The sequence below is a fragment of the Choloepus didactylus genome, chromosome 3 (assembly GCF_015220235.1).
Source record: "Choloepus didactylus isolate mChoDid1 chromosome 3, mChoDid1.pri, whole genome shotgun sequence".
NCBI lineage: Eukaryota > Metazoa > Chordata > Mammalia > Pilosa > Megalonychidae > Choloepus > Choloepus didactylus.
Genome location: NC_051309.1, coordinates 84,375,018 through 84,391,253, shown reverse-complemented (window position 1 = coordinate 84,391,253; position 16,236 = coordinate 84,375,018). Strand labels below are relative to the sequence as shown.

The window sequence follows — 16,236 nt, the reverse complement described above, 5'->3', positions numbered from 1 at the left end:
TTTCCAGTTCTTTTTATATAAAAATTTTTCTGATTATTTGTGATACTTTGCTGCCTTTTTACCATTTACTAAAAAGATACAAAGCCCTTATTTTTCTATCTAACATCAGTGAGGTAACTGTAACTCCTTCAAGAAAAATGTTGACTCCTAACAAATAAGATGAATCTCTCCACAAGCCACCAAACTAAAAATCTGCAGTTTGTATAATACATTGTAAGATTATATTGTGACCCTGACAACAAGCTTGACCCATGAATCTGGTAAATTTTCTCTTTAAGGTGCCACAGACTCTTTTATGACATGATCAAAGATTAAAATATTTTATTTAACCAAATATCCTTTAACAGTTATATATGCTGCCAATTTTTAAAGAGTTCGAAAATAATTAGACATAATGCAAAAACTATACCAAACTTATTCAAAAGGCACTTCAGTCAGTCTTAAGTTTAAAGAATTAGTAATAATTGTAATGACAGCAAATTGTTCTATTGGTTTTTTGCAAAAATGCTAGACCAAAAAAATTTTTTTTTTTACTTAAACAGGGAGGGGGATCCTTAAGAACAGGGATTTAATTTTATTCATTTTTCTCTTATACTAGCTGGTACATAATCGGCGCTTAATGTCTGTGGTGTGAATGAAAGAAATGAATAGAGGGCTCATATGCAAAACTTTTAATAAGACAAATGAAAAACTCTGAAGTCACTGATTATAAAGAATATGCAATCCATTTGGGATTTATTGCATTTAAAGAAAGCAGATTATTAAAACGGTAGGTATGATAAATACAGTAAGAAAATAACTTTAAATTTCAAACAAAACAAAATGAATGAGGGACAGAATTCAGTCAATAAGAAAAAGCAATGTAAAGGCAATAAAGTAGTAAAATCAGTTAGTGCTTAATTATAGGGGAAAAAAAAGCAACTGATTCTATCTCATACCAGTTTCCCACCTATATTTGAGGATTGAAGTCACTTTAAAAGTATGTTTTCTAACAATTAAAAATATAATAAAGATGTAAATCAGGTTTATTTAAAAGTTAAAGTTATTTGCTTAGTGGTACATAAAAGGCTTCAGAAAATTCAAGTTTAACAAAAAATGGAAGTGTAATCAAAGAAAGTGCACTTAAAGCTGTTTACCAGCAATTAAAAAGTAGCTTCTATACTGTTTACTATTAGACCACTTTTCAAATCACAAAAAGAGCATAGTAATAAAAACAATTGTTTCAAAAGTAGCACTATAAATTTAAAAACAAAAATGACTCCAAATGATGACCTTTGCATTTTCATCTGACTACCTTATTCTTTTAGTGGCTTTTGTAAACCCGCACTAGGAGTGAATGTTCTTTTAGATATGATTGTGGTTGCAATTATACTTTTTTACATTTTTAAAAAATTCACATTAACTCCACAGTAGAGATATGTGATATGCATGTATGTGTATATATTTATCTTAATATATAAAACACCACTGAGTATAAAAGTTTTCAAATAAACTATTATTTATGTTATTCTCACAGTAGATATGTCATTTCATTCTCACAGTAGATCTGTCATCTTAGTAATTGGACTTAAAATCATGAGTAGTTTTGCTTAAAAAAAAAAAAAAAGAGTAAAAAGTTCACTGCCCATTTTACATATATTAAAACAAATGTACTCAAACTCCCTGGAGCTAGTGATAGTAATACACTTGTACCTTGTAACAGAGTTTATGTGAAGTACCAAAACTTAAAATAAACCAAGCAGAGTAGTGGAACAATAAGAAAGCTGCTCTGACCGGTGAACATCAGAACAGAAGAATGGGCTCCACCTTATATTTTCCATAAGCAAGATGACAACAATCTAGCACTGTCAAACAATAATCAGGGTTGGATTGAAAGATGCATCTATCTGCAATTCCAGATAATGTCATAACTATGTCTAAATACACACAGACACAGGGTATTTGGGTAGATGGGGAAGGTGGTAGAATTACACTATTTCCTGATTGATACTTTCTGAATAATTAATCTGGTCAGTTCTGTTTTCATCCAGCCTACAACTTTTTCTATTCCACCAAATATACATATATACCAAGCAACTTTTGTGTCTGAATACATTCTTTAGTGCCATAAAAGCTCATCTTTTTAATATAGCATTTTATTGATATAATAATAGTAAAATAATTAAGCAAATGGTCCACTTTTGAAAAGATTATTTAGAATCAACAAGCATTACTAAAGCTGTTAGGAAAGAACTTTGGCCACAAAATTTTGCTAGCTTCATAATATTTTACTTTCCTTAGTGATGTTCAAGTATAACAGGTTTAGAGTTATGATTACTTTACACCCTAAAGCAGCAGAGGACACCTGAATAATAATATGGAAATCATTTTTTTCTACTTTCCTTCTTAAACTAGTGTTGGACCATCCCATAACAGAATCAACCTTTTACTGAGTTGTGTGTGCCAGGTATAAACACTTTCACATCTTGTGAGCTTTCATCTCAGAGTTCTCATAAAGCCGTTACCTAGGCATCTATTGCATGGAGTAACCTACAGTTTGATGATGGCAGTGGGAGGGATAAATTTTTAATAGATTTAGGGATGACTGAAAATGGGAAGCAACCCTAAATCAATACTCCTTGGGAAAATGCCTGTACTTGAAAACAAAGGAATCTCCCCACTTCTATTCTGAATCCTAAATCTTTTCTCTGAGCTACACTCTCAAGAGGAAAATCACTGGGCTCTACTATCATATATGAAAGAGTAGATATTTTAAGTTAGGTCAAAATTCCTTCCTGATAATTTATCCAACATTATGAGTCAAGTGTCTACATGAGTTCAAATGATTGAATCAAGTGTAAGCGAAGTCTTAACTATCAGATAGACTCTGGTATTTTGCATTTACAACCCAAGGAGGCTACACTAGTTTACCTATTACTTCTTCCAAATGACGAATTCATGAGAGCTAGCAGAGACTTAACATCAGGGACTAAAATAATCAAAGAAGCATATGTGTACGTGTCTACCAACATATTTTCATTTTAAAAAAATCTTCTGTTTGATACAAACCTACTGCAGTTTATGAATTTATTATGTGGAGTCATCAACTCTTCATTTGAATCTACTTTGTAAAGTTTTAAAGCGCATCTTCTTTAACGAGCATCTTCTTCTTTAAAGAGCATTTGCATTAGCACTATTAACCAACCTGAAAATCAGGGGAAAAAAAGGTGCTAACATAACATTTGCCTTTGGCACAGGGACAAATAATTGAAAAAGATCCAGTCGAGTAGGACAGTCAGTCTCATGCAGTCCAGCTCTAAAAGTAAAACTCTAAGTAGTAATGCAACTCTTGATCTGCCTCTTCTACACTGTGAGTCATACATTGTTTCCCCACATGTTTACCTGTCTTAGGATATAAAAGAGAAAAGAGAAGCAATAAAGATGAATATATGATTTAGTTACATACACCTTGCTTGTTTTGAAATTCAGAACTATGGAAATGGACAAATAGCTTATCCCATTCAGGGTACTATAATTAAGGGATTCTAATAAAATTACTCATAAAATAACTTTAGTTGGATTTAGTTAATTTAACATACAGCAATCAAGAAAAGTGCCAGCTGATAAGAGTTTCCACCCCTTTTTGTAAATAGCTTTAATAGATTTAGGAACTTCTAAATGTTAATTTGATTAACATTAAATCATAACTGAAAATAGTTGGAGACAGCACAGATAGGTATTCACATTAAGTCATTAAACACAATTTCTATAAAATGTCAAGTTTCTTTACCACCTTTGCAGTAAAGAAAGGCAATTTGGTAGCTGGGTTCTTTTCACTAAAGGTATAATCAACTAGCATAGTTAAGATGCTAGTCCCTCACCATCTAATACTTTATATCCATGTGAGATTCGTATATTAGTGCAGAGGTACTTGCGGCAAGATGTGTGAGTCCTGCCCATAAGGCTTTGTGGGTTTCACTGTTCAGTGCACTTTATTCTAACTATTCTACCCTCCAAACCTAACTACAATTGTTGCTCACAACTTGGGGAATATTTGGTGGTGGCGGCACTTTAATAAAAATATGTTATTAAATGCAACATGATTTTACTTTGTAAACTTCTTTTAAAACCCAGGATTTCAGCTACATTTTTCCTGAAATAAAATTTTTATATAACCCTTGGCCTTGCTCCCAGTTTTTCCAATAATCTACTCTATTAGAGGCATGATAATATAAGTTTTAGGTGAGCAAACTATTTACAAACAGAATATAAACTGTTTCTGAAGTACTGAATGTTTTTTCTCTCTTCCACTTCATTTTTTTTTTATATTTTCCAAATGTCAGAAATTTCTCTTTTAGTTTTTGTTCTAGGCTTCTATGTAGAAATTCCATATTAATGGCACTTGTTTTTTAAAATGAAACAGTTTTAGGCACAATAGTCAGACAATTCTGGCTCTGCTTTGTAGAAAAAGATATAAGGATGAAATCTCTGCACTCTCTAAATAACAACTTTTTAATTCTTTAGAGAACTAGATTGTTTTTTACCATGTGGAAATTAGAAGAGACTTTTAAAAATTTCACAAACTCAACCTGTGTATATACAGAATAACTTGACTTTTAAATGCTGGATTCATTTTCTTATCAAAGTAACTGTGTAGCTTTCAGTTACCTCCCAGTGGCTACATAACTGGAAATGTTCACATGCTTTCACTGGAAGTATCACACTTGCATTTCTGTGCTGTCATGTCAGTAGCTGAAACCCTTGGTTAGTGCTTACAATTTAACTCCCTTTTCTCCTGCTTGGAAGAAGTCTTTTTAAGAGACATCAGGTTACTACCCTGTGGAAATATTTCCTTTTTCTATTTGGTTTATTTAAAAATCACTTACTTATTCTGATTGACCTGTAAGAATGGATGATATAAAAAGCTATACAAATAATTTTCTTTCAAATTCATAAAATGAACTATTCGTACTTTTTTGAAACAGGAATTAATGCCAAGAATCCATCAGAAGTATCTACTGTTTAGAAGGAAATGGAGCAGCACCAAATGGGTCTAATTCAACTGATTGGGACTGTTGGGACTGATGTGAAGCGATGCTTTGCACCACAAGTTCTGTAAAGGGCACGGCGCCAAAGTCATCCATTTTCAACGCATCTGCACTATGGAATGACCCATGTAGTGAATTCTGTCTTGGCCGCCCGGGCAATACGGTATTGTGGTCAGCACGAATGTCGCTCAGGCCTTGATGTGAAGGGTGCCGGGTCAAGTCTGGAGGATGGAAGGGCTTAGCCCCAAAGGGGTCCAACAGACTCTCCTCGGGTTGCAGGACATTTCCCCTGTCTTTTACATCAGTCAGCGCAACACTAATATTCTCCTTAGAGTCTGAAATTGTTAAAAATTCATTACTGCTTTGAGAGTCTCGGCGGCCCACTTTTTTGTGCCTACGAGCCCTCTCTGGGGTGCGGTAGGTAGGCTTCAAAGTCTTTTTTGTGTTAGTCGGTGTGCCATGATGTCGCTTCCCATTACTTTTTGACATATCCTGCTTTGTGCGCCTTTGGCGAGAGGACAGTTTCTGTAAGCTGCGCTGTTTGACTTTTTGCTGCTCACTCCCAGTTATTTCCTCAAAGGGCACAAGCCCAAAAAGGTCCTCATTGCTTTTGCTTTCACTTGTTAATGTGGGAAAAGGCTGAAATGGAGTAGAGCCAAATACATCTACACTTTTGGGACAACCAGGGAGATTATGTGCTTCGGGCCCTACTGCACGGCAGTCTTGTACATTCAACTTCTTGCTAAAGGGTGCCTTTGTGAATACATCAATTTCTTCTTGCTCTAGTCCCACAGTAGAAAAATGGGTCTCTTGAGAGATGTTCTTTTCATTTGCTCCTGGCTGGGGTTGTTGAGCACGCACTGCGAAGAAGGGGACAGCGCCAAATACATCAAACTCCTGTTTGACAGTCTCCACCCCAACATCAGGGGGCAGCTGGGTTGGGTTGAGGATTGTTATGTTAGGATCTTGGATTTGCCCACTCCCTGATTTGTCTCTATAGACAGGGCTCACATCACTATACTTTGCTTTGGCCTGCTCATAATCAGAGTCCGAACTATGTTTTTCTTCTTCCTCATCTTCAGAATCCATGAGGAGAGGCCTATGACCCAGATTTTCTGGTTCAGTATCATCATCATTAAAATCTCCTTGTTCTCCCTGAAGAACATCTTCTTGCTCCTCCTCTTCACTGCTCTTAGGAGAAGGGGGATCTGATTCAAAATCACTTTCAGATTCATCATTCCCTTTTTGTACTTGACCCTCTACTGCTGAATTCTCTGAGGTTTTCTTTCCAATCCGGTGATCTTTATAAACTATACTTGCTTTTCCATTCTTGACAGGGTCTACAGTGCTATTGTCTTGATTCCTAGAAGAATGTTCAACTTTCTTTTCAGGAGAACCTGTAGGTTCAAAGAAAAATTATTATACCATTCCAAGGCATTTCAAAAACCATTTGCACTAAACACTAATCCATACTAAGAGGGGAGAAAAATCAATTCTGCTTAATGCATTTGCCTTTAACAAGTTAGGTCTTTTAGTGCAGACAGACTTACTTACCTGTACCCTACACAGTGCCTATAAGCCCTCATTGATATAAATTGTATTTATAGCACCCAGGACTCTGAACATAGCAGGCAAGCAAATTTTTCTTCTCTCCACCCTTTTGCTTATATTTTATTTGCAATTTGTTTTAATTGGCATTCTGATTTTTTATAATGAGTGCCTTGTGAGTTTGGTTAACATGAGTGCATCCCCCAAAGCTCATCAAAGCTATCCTCCTATAATGTCTATACTACTAGACATTACATTAAAAGCATGCTGCCTTTTAAAAAAATCTAACCATCAGTGTGCTAAATATATGCTAAGTAGTAAAACTGCCTCATAGTGCTTTATAATTTCACTGTATCTTATATAATATATAGTGTATTAATTTACATGAGAACATACTGCCCTCCCAATATATAGGTATACTGAGTTGATTTTCCAGAGGTGGAGATTGATGTATATTGATCCAAATACACATTCTCATTCCTTTCCTTTCTTTGACAAAGATCAAGTATTTTCAAATAATTAGCTATGGTTGGAAGGACAGTTTGTAGGCATGAAAACTAACTCTGATGGAAGACCCATTACTTACTTTCATTAACATGGTAGTCTCTCTGATGCTTCTATTTCCTACTCTGAAGAGTCAGCCCTTTTTCTTCTCTTTTCCTTCCTGGTCATATTTTTAGAGACTTCACTTTCACTAACATCCCCTTACATATCTCTGCATGCCCTCCACTGGGTCTTTACTACTCCTGTATTAATTGCTAAGTGCACCATAATAACTCTAATCTCTTTAACCCAGATCTTATTCCGGAGTTCCAGATTCAGATCTCTAATACTGACCGTACAGTTCTTCATAAATATGTATCTTGCCCTTACCTCAAACTCAGTAATTTCAAAAGATACCTTCATCATCTTTTCTCATAAAATGTGCTCATCACCTATTCTCTATATTATATCTCCACCTACCCAGTCCTCAAACCAGAACTCTGGAAATTGTCTTCACTTGTCCCACAAAATAGTTACTGTGTCTTTAAAATCTCTTGAATTATCTCTCCTTAGTCTCTTAACTACTGCCTCAGCTTCCAGTCCCACATCCTTCAAACTACTCCTCTTCACTGTCACCATAGCGCTTTTTCTGAAACACTAACATTACTTCCTGTTTAAAGCTTTTCAGTGGCTGAAGTCCCAACACTTAGCATAGCATAGGATCTTCTGCCTCAGATCCTAATGTATCCCATGGGTACTCTTCATTTTAACTATCACCTAAACTTAGCCATACCCAAACTTTCCCTACTCAAACTCAGGAACAGAATAGATTTGGATACATATTTTGAGATCTCCCTTGCTATCCAACCTCTTAATATTTGCTGTCAAAACTCAGGAACTTAATAGATTCAGGTATCAAGGGAAACTGCTGTTTTAATATCTACCACTGCAATACTGTACCTCAATATGAATGCTCTACCACCACTCCCACCTGACTACCTAGTAAAGGTGGCTGTCATTCAAGACCCAGCCTATAAAATAGCTGTTCAGAACCACCCCCAGAGGATACCCATTCCCTGCTTGGTACTCCTGATGAACCTACACAAGCCTTCATTTTAGCACCTAATGCATTGTATTACAATTATTTGTTTGCTTTTCTGTCTTTTGACTATGAGCTCTTAGAACATAAGACCATTTATCTCATTGTCATTCATCTCTGTATTCTAGCACTGTGCTGAATCATTTTTGTTGAAAGAATAAGTGACTACTATGAGTGCAATAGCTATGGACATACATATTCAATACATACAGATACAATAAAGGAAGTTTCATAGAAAAATAAATGTGTTTAACTCAAATTTGGTCACTAACATTTTCTTATTTTAAGGTCACTTTATTACATGCTGTACACTGGTTATACACTGGTCAATAAAACAAACATAATCTCTGCCTCCAGGATTTTACAATCAAGTATGGAAGACAGAGAGTACATAAGTAAACACAAATTGTGGCCAGTGAAGAGGGGGTGCAGAAATCTGCTCAGGATAGTCAGTGAAGGCTTCCCTGAGAAGGAGCCAGCCGGGCAAAGAACAGGCAGAAAATTGCTCCAGGTAAAAGCAATAGCATGTATGAAGGCCAATTTCAAGAAAGAGGTTGGCATGTTGGAGGGACTGAAAATAGGCCAATGTAGTTGGAACACAGTGATCAAGGTTAATACTGGTAAATGATCCAGAAAGAAAGATAGGGTAAAGGCCCGGATCATGAAGTTCCCATAAAGGCCTTGATAAGGATTTTATCCTTAATTCAGTCTATAGTGGAAAGCCATTAAAAGGTTTCAAAATGTGTGTCATGATCATATTTATGCTTCAAAAAGAGGGTTGCTATGTAGAAAACAAAGATGGAAGGAGGGGGTTCAAAAGTTGGGAGACTAGGGAAGAGGAAATTATAGTATAATCAAGTTAGAGATGATGTTGACCTTCAGCGAGGGTGATGGCAGTGCAGACTGAGAAGTGGAAGAATTACAGAGACCAGAGGAAAACTCCAGATGGGTACTAATACCTTTAACATACAAAAGAGTGAATAAAGAACAAGTTTGAAAATAGATATTATCAAGAGTTTGGTTTTGGACACATTAAGCTTGAGGTATCTGTGAGCAGTCAGATATTTGTAGCTTAAGCTCAGTGGTTGGTTTTTGGCCGAAGACAACAGATTTGGGAGTCAGAGGGTATTCAGAGAGAGAGCCATGAAACTGAAGGAAATCACCTAAGAAGAAAGTGTAAAAGAAGAAAAAACAGTGGTCTATCACTGAGCCTTCAGATGTAAAACATTTAAAAGTCAGCAGATGAAGAGGAACCTGCAGGACAAACTGAAAAGTACCAGATCAGAGAGGAGAACCAAAACCAAGTGAGTGCAATGTCATAGAAGCCGAGCGAGAGTAGACAACTGAGCTGGACGGTGTAAAGAAGTCCAGTGAACTGAGTACAGAAAACGGCCAGTGGATCTGATCAACTTATGCAGTTTGTTGGCAGCCTTGACATAAGTAGTGGGACTGAGGTGTGAGTAGGAGAGAAGAAAGGAGAATACAGCCAGGTTACATTTGTATTCCAATATAATCTAATTTTTTTTTTAAACCAGCCAAGATTGTAACTGCTGTATCTATTATAAAGACACAGATTAAAACCAAATCAGATGCAGATTCTCAAGTTTGACTTCTTTCCATATAGCAAACTTCTGATATTAAAAACAGATTGCCTTTAGATTAGCTTTAGAATCTATTTTCATGGATTTTGGTCAAAAGCAATAGTTCCAGAACACTTTTGATCACCCCTCACACTAGGTTATTTCCTCTAAGAGACATTTTAATTTATTAGCTCCCAAAGCTATGGACCCACAGAGCCAGGACTTGCAGATCACACCCACATGCCTCCTCCTCATGGACACCTTTAGTACCAGTTTCCCAAAGTGTGTTCTACAGAACACTATTCCTGCAAGTAACCAAACCAAACACACTTCTGTGGTCTCAGGCAACTGAATTTATAAAATGCTGCATGCTATTTCTGCCTCCACCTGAAAATGCTCAGTATATTAAATGTACTGATAAGTCCTACACAAAGAATTTGTGTAGGACTTAATTTTGTGAAACCTAGGATTTCCCAAACAATTGTACAAAAAGCACTTTGGAAAAATGCTGTTCTATAACTTTTCTGAGAAAATTCCCATTTCTAGGGCACTTAATTTTGCTTTTGAAGGTCTTCTGGAACATTTAATACAGGAAAGATATTCCATCGTAGAGCGCATCCTTCAATACCCACTCAAAAACAGTGCATTCTTTCCCAATTCATTACCTTCTTTTTGTTATTCTCATATTTTAATCCCAATCTCATAATTGTTTCCCTCACCCAGCACACCAGAAGACATCTGTCACTTTCTCCTTCTCATTGCTTGCCCTTTGTCAGCTTCTAAATGCCATATAGATCTTTGTTTTAAATTGTCAATATGGACATAAGTTTGTGGGGTTTTTTTCACTTAACATTTGTAATGCATCTCCCAGGTATCAATACAGTCTGATTTTTATTTTGATAGGAACATGAAAATGTGTGTGTGTGTGTGTGTGTGTATATACATGTATATCAACTATGTATATATAGAACTTCTAGGTTGTTTCTAGTTTTTGTTTTTCAGCATTTTAAATACCACCAAGAGGCCTTAAGCATAATTAATACATAGTTAATAAAGTTGGTGATCCATTAACAATCCCCGGCACAATCATAGGTAAATACTGTACTATTATCCATAAAATGGGAATAATAGATTGTTTATTAACCAATAAAAAGCACTTAATAGAATGCCTCACACATAATAAACACTCAATGAATTTAACTATCTTCTCTAGGGCAGGGCAAACTCAATTATTTCATCCGTCATACTCCAATCTTATAGCAACTTTTCTATGCTCAATGGTGGAAGGAGAATCAAAAGGAGAGGGAGGAGTAAGGGAGGAGGATGCAATTCTATGGCTAATTCAAGAGGAGTTCAGGTCTACCTTAGAACTGACCAGAAACAAGTAGGTATACAAATGTATATCCACACACCATGAGGGTGCTTTTTGGATCCTGGAAACTATATCTCTGATTTTTAATAGCTATATTTGAGAACACAGTATAAGAAATTGAAAAAGTCAGCTTTCAGAAAGACCATGAAAGGGCACACACAATGATCTAAGCCATTTCTGCAGTTTCAGATTACATCCCCTTTTCTGTTGATGTGGAATGACTGGTTTTACTTATTTATTGTCTTGGCTTCATAAAACTAAAACAAGAGGCAATCAGAAATATCTAATGAATATGAAATATCTGTCATATTCTCATAACTCACCCTGACACTGTTCAACATAATATTGTTTAAATGTTGTTCTATTTCTCCATCCTTCCACTCCTTCATAAGCTATTGTGATTTCATGAGTAGCTAGAATCAAGAGAGGAAAAAACTTCTCCAAAAGCATATTAAAAGCAACTTAAAAGTTAAGCACCACTAAACATAATTTAAGAAGCTGTCCTTATCTCTCCAGCTTAAGTTCCAGGCTACACATTGCAACAATCCTATGTTGGTTTCACTTTCTACTCAATCTTCTTTCTTCATTGTGAAATTATAGGATAGCTCAGAAAGTAATGGGAATTACACAAAAATATTGCTTCAATATATTCTAAGCCTTGTTACACAGATACAAAAGACTATCAAAATAAGTATTATGAATTATGAAGATGGTTACAAATGTACAATGTATGTATGTATTTTAAACTGACTTCATAACTAAGAGTGCTATGAACTTTTTATAGTCCATTTCTTTACCTAGACATACTCCTGTAATACAAAATAATGACTCAAATTTTCCTACTTGCTTTTGGTGTCAGATTGTGTCTTTCCAGTTGTTAGGTTAAATAATATGCATTTGATTTACTATGAAACTTAAATCAGGATTATTTCAGTGCTTAAGTTAATTTCCCCAAAGTAGAGCCTAAATATGTTGCTTTATAAGTCAAGATATCCTAAATCCCAATAATCCCCATATTTACTGAGATTTGTATTAACATAAAATGGCTGTTTCTCAAGGAGGTGGGGGAAGCTATAGTATTTAGGTAAGCACTAGGAACATGTATTTACAGCATAAACAAATGGTTTTGTGATCAAGAGAATGTGCCCAAGATCATACCTCAGTTACATTCAATTATTTTTATTTTTGCCTCAAAGTAGGGAATCCTTCTTCTTTAAACTAAAAAAAGTAGAATGTTTTGATAGTTTCTAGTCAGGATATTCTTTTTGTTTGTGCCTTGAAACTACACACTAAAAAATTCAAACTTTTTGATCATCTTAGCAAGTTTATATTTTACTCACTGATATTAAAGCAAGTTTACTAATTGTGCAGTTATTTATAAACAAGTGTCCTGCAAAAACCTATGTGACCAGCTAGAATCTATTAACAAATCTTAGCAAAAGGGTCAATCAACAGCAAGTTATTATTTAAACACTGCTCCCCAAATAAGAAAAATAGTCCATTAGTCAAAATATAATATTAAGCAGATTTTAAGTGAAAAAAAATGCAATAGTGAACATTAATATATTTCTCTTATTTATAAGTAAAACATAGTATAAAAATTTCTTTAAACTTGCTTGTGTACTTTCCAAGAATGCTTTCTCCACCTTTTAAAAAGATTTTCAAAGATTCAGTATCATGGATTGAATTATTATATTGCTATCCAGCTTTCAGAGCCAGAATTAAAAGTCATAAGAGTTTCTCATTTTTAGAGAATTGAAACTTTTTATTGAAGGTTTACATCAACTTAGCAGAAAAACTGGGACCAGAATGTAGGTCTCCTAACATCTAGGGCAGTAAGTCAATTCTTTACGTCTACTGAATTCCATTATCTGAAATAATAGCAAATATTCATCTTTTGAAATTGGGTTTGATTGTTGGGAACAAAATTCACTTGGAGCCAAATTCTGAAAATAAGCTGAGTGACTAAGATAGACAATTCAGATTTGGATACATTATTGAGTAGCAATGATGGGTTGTGAAGTCTTAATAGGAAATTCCAAGTTAAGTGTGGCAAAAAAATGTTAGAACAATGGAAGTAAGTGCCAAGAGGACTGGTAATTATTTGCACACATAAATTCTGCTTGTTTAAAATTATTCTCCTGCTTTATGGCCTTATTACTTTATATACCTCACATATAAAATTTCAAGATAGTCATTCAAAACTCACTAAAGTAATGTTTCGATTATTAGTACTGTCAAGAAAATAACAAGCATTTACTAAATGAGTACCAAATTAACTTTTTCTAAAAATATATAACATACTTGCCTTCTTTCAATAGCAAAGGACACTAAATGAAAATATTCTTTGATGGCCATGTTCTTTTTGGAATCATTCATTACTCAGTGCCTCACCTTCCTCATCTGTAAAGCAGCAGTAACAATAGAATTCGCTTTATAGAGTTGTAGCAGGGATTACATGTGAGCGACAATACACGTCAAGTACTAAAGAGAGTTCCTGTCCCATCGTGCATACTCAGTAAGGTTACTGTTATTGTTATTGTTACTATATTATGTGGTATCTCATTATTTCATGGTTATTTACGGAGCAACGTCTATGTACTTCTGATGGTACCAAAAGACACTTAAGGATAAATCAAAGGGATTCAAATGCACAAATGCACAAACACAGTGCCAAGAGTTTTTCATACATTACCTCTTCTACAAAATCATTAGGGTGAAAACATTTGCTATGATCTTTCCTAAAGCTTTTTCTCTCTTCAGTTTTATTAACCACATTTTCAAAATTTTTCTTCTTGCTTTCCATCTCAGATCATTGTTATAACTTCCTACCACTTCAAAGATGAGCATTATTGACACCCCAAATTCAGTCTTTGGCTTTCTCTTTTCTTTTTCTACTTCTTTCTTTTGGTCACCTTAATCTTGTTTCACAGCTTCAACTATATGTTGAAAACATAAAACAGGAAGGGGTTTTTAAAGATTTAGTCCAATCTCTTTCTTACATAAGGAATCTGAGACCTGGTGAGGTTGAATGGCTTGCCAAAGTTTAAGGCCCATCAAGCTAGTGGTTTCTCTGCCTATGACTTGGATCTGTATCACTAGTTTAAAACTCTCATCTCTAAATTCTATAATTAAACTACCAATAGAATATCGTCACCAACAAGAATTCAACATTATCTTATAATAAACCCACTTCAAAATACAACTACAGACTTGTCTTGCATTTCTTTTGTATCCCCTTTACAAAGCCATGCCTGAGAAGTAATATATACTAACAGAATGAGCACTGTATTATTTCTATTTTCAGCAAACAGTGGTTTGTTGAACTGTGTGATGAATGTTTTGGGTTAAGGAGTATTTGACAGTCTTTAGGGTTAAATTCTAGAAATACTGTATAAATATTTATCAACCAATGAAAGAATACTCAACTATACAAAATTCATGGAAAATCACCTTCTCCATGTAAAACTTGTTTCCTCATCTAAAAGATCAGGAGAATGATGGAACTTACCTGATAAAGCTGAATATTAAATAAGATAAAATTCATTATAAATCTTATTTAGTGAAAGCTCATTAAATATTAGGGTGAATGTGTATATTTGACACACAGAGAAAGAGATTAGATTACCAAAGAATTCTTTCATAATGAATTCATTCAGGAAGCAAAGCAAGGTACTAAACAATACAAGGATGAATAAGAGAATTCCTGACCTCAAGAAGCGTTATCATTCACTTTACCAGTCATATATGTTTGTACCTTCAGAAACCCATATGCTAACACTGATTCTATTGACCTGGAAAATGAATGGCCAAGATAAAAACAATTAGGAAGTGTGGAGAACAAGTTTACCTCATGTGCCGGTTTGAATGTATTATGTCCCCCAGAAAAAGCCATATTCTTTGATGCAATCTTGTGGGGCAGACATAATAGTGGGGATTAAGTTGGAACGTTTGGATTAGGTTGTTTGCATGGAGATGCGCCCTACCCAACTGTAGATGATAACTGATGGGATATTTCCATGGAGGCGAGGCCTTGATCAGTGGAACGATATAAACGTGCTGACTCAAAGAGACTGGACGGAGTGCAGCTGTGAGTGACATTTTCAAGAGGAGCAAGCTTGCTAGAGAGGAACATCCTGGGAGAAAGCCATTCTGAAACCAGAACTTTGGAGCAGATGCCAGCCACGTGCCTTCCCAGCTAACAGAGGTTTTCTGGATGCCATTGGCCATCCTCCAGTGAAGGTACCCGATTACTGATGTGTTACCTTGGACACTTTATGGACTTAAGACTGTAACTGTGTAGCCAAATAAACCCCCTTTTTATAAAAGCCAATCCGTCTCTGGTGTTTTGCATTCCACAGCATTAGCAAACTAGAACAGATTTTAGTACCAGAGAAGTGGAGTGCTTTTGCTGCTGAGTTTGCAAATACCAAACATGTTGGAATGGCTTTTTAAATGGATAATGGGGAGTTTCTGGAAGAATTGTGAGGAGCTTGATAGAAAAGGCCTAAACTGCTTTAAAGAGACTGTTTATGGAAATATGGACTCTAAAGATACTTCTGATGAGGACTTGAGCAGAAATGATGAATATGTTGTTGTAAACTGGAAGAAAGGTGATCCTTGTTTTAAAGTGGCAGAGAATTTGGCAAAATTGAGTCCTGGTGTTAGATGGAAGGAAGAATTTGAAAGTGACAACCTGGAATACTTAGCTGAGGAGATCTTCAGACTACATGTGGAGGAGGTACCCTGGCTTCTTCTTGCAGCTTATAGTAAAATGCGAGCAGAAAGAGATAAACTTAGAACTGAACTCTTGGGTTCAAAGAAACCAGAAGCTGATGGCTTGGAAAATTACAAGCTTCCAGGGGGTGGAATCCCAGAAGCTACAGCCCAATGTGAGAATGTAACCAAACTTGGAACCCAGCCGCCATTTCAGTACAAGCCAAGATTGGAATTATCCAGAAAGGATTTGTGGAAAGTCCTATTGTCTGATGGCTTTGACCCGTGTGCTTCATGCGAAACCAACAGAATTTTTGCGAAATCTTTACAGACAGAGCCGTTGCCAGTCTGGACTGGAGGAGACAGACAAAGAACAAACTGAAAGAAAAATTTCTTCAAAGACAGAGCCAT

General features: G+C 35.5%; 2 protein-coding genes across 7 annotated transcripts in view; one reads left to right on the top strand and one right to left on the bottom strand.

Moving 5' to 3' along the window:
• The window catches only part of PAQR3 (progestin and adipoQ receptor family member 3), a 35,047-nt gene extending 20,008 nt beyond the window's left edge, over positions 1–15,039 (top strand). For 3 of the 6 annotated variants that reach the window (XR_005215895.1, XM_037830074.1, XM_037830072.1), the window contains one exon: positions 4,965–15,039. Coding sequence is in view for 1 of the 6 variants with exons in the window: in XM_037830074.1 (XP_037686002.1) it covers positions 4,965–5,005 (41 nt within the window). In the remaining 5 variants the exon portion in view is untranslated. Of the gene's footprint in view, positions 1–598; positions 1,320–4,964 lie in introns of those variants that run through there. The other 3 variants (XR_005215896.1, XR_005215893.1, XR_005215894.1) reach the window with 2 other exon arrangements.
• The window catches only part of BMP2K (BMP2 inducible kinase), a 155,435-nt gene continuing 139,548 nt past the window's right edge, over positions 350–16,236 (bottom strand). Inside the window, 1 exon segment of the mRNA XM_037830070.1 lies at positions 350–6,424. Within this exon segment, the coding sequence (XP_037685998.1) occupies positions 4,995–6,424 (1,430 nt within the window). The 3' untranslated portion in view covers positions 350–4,994.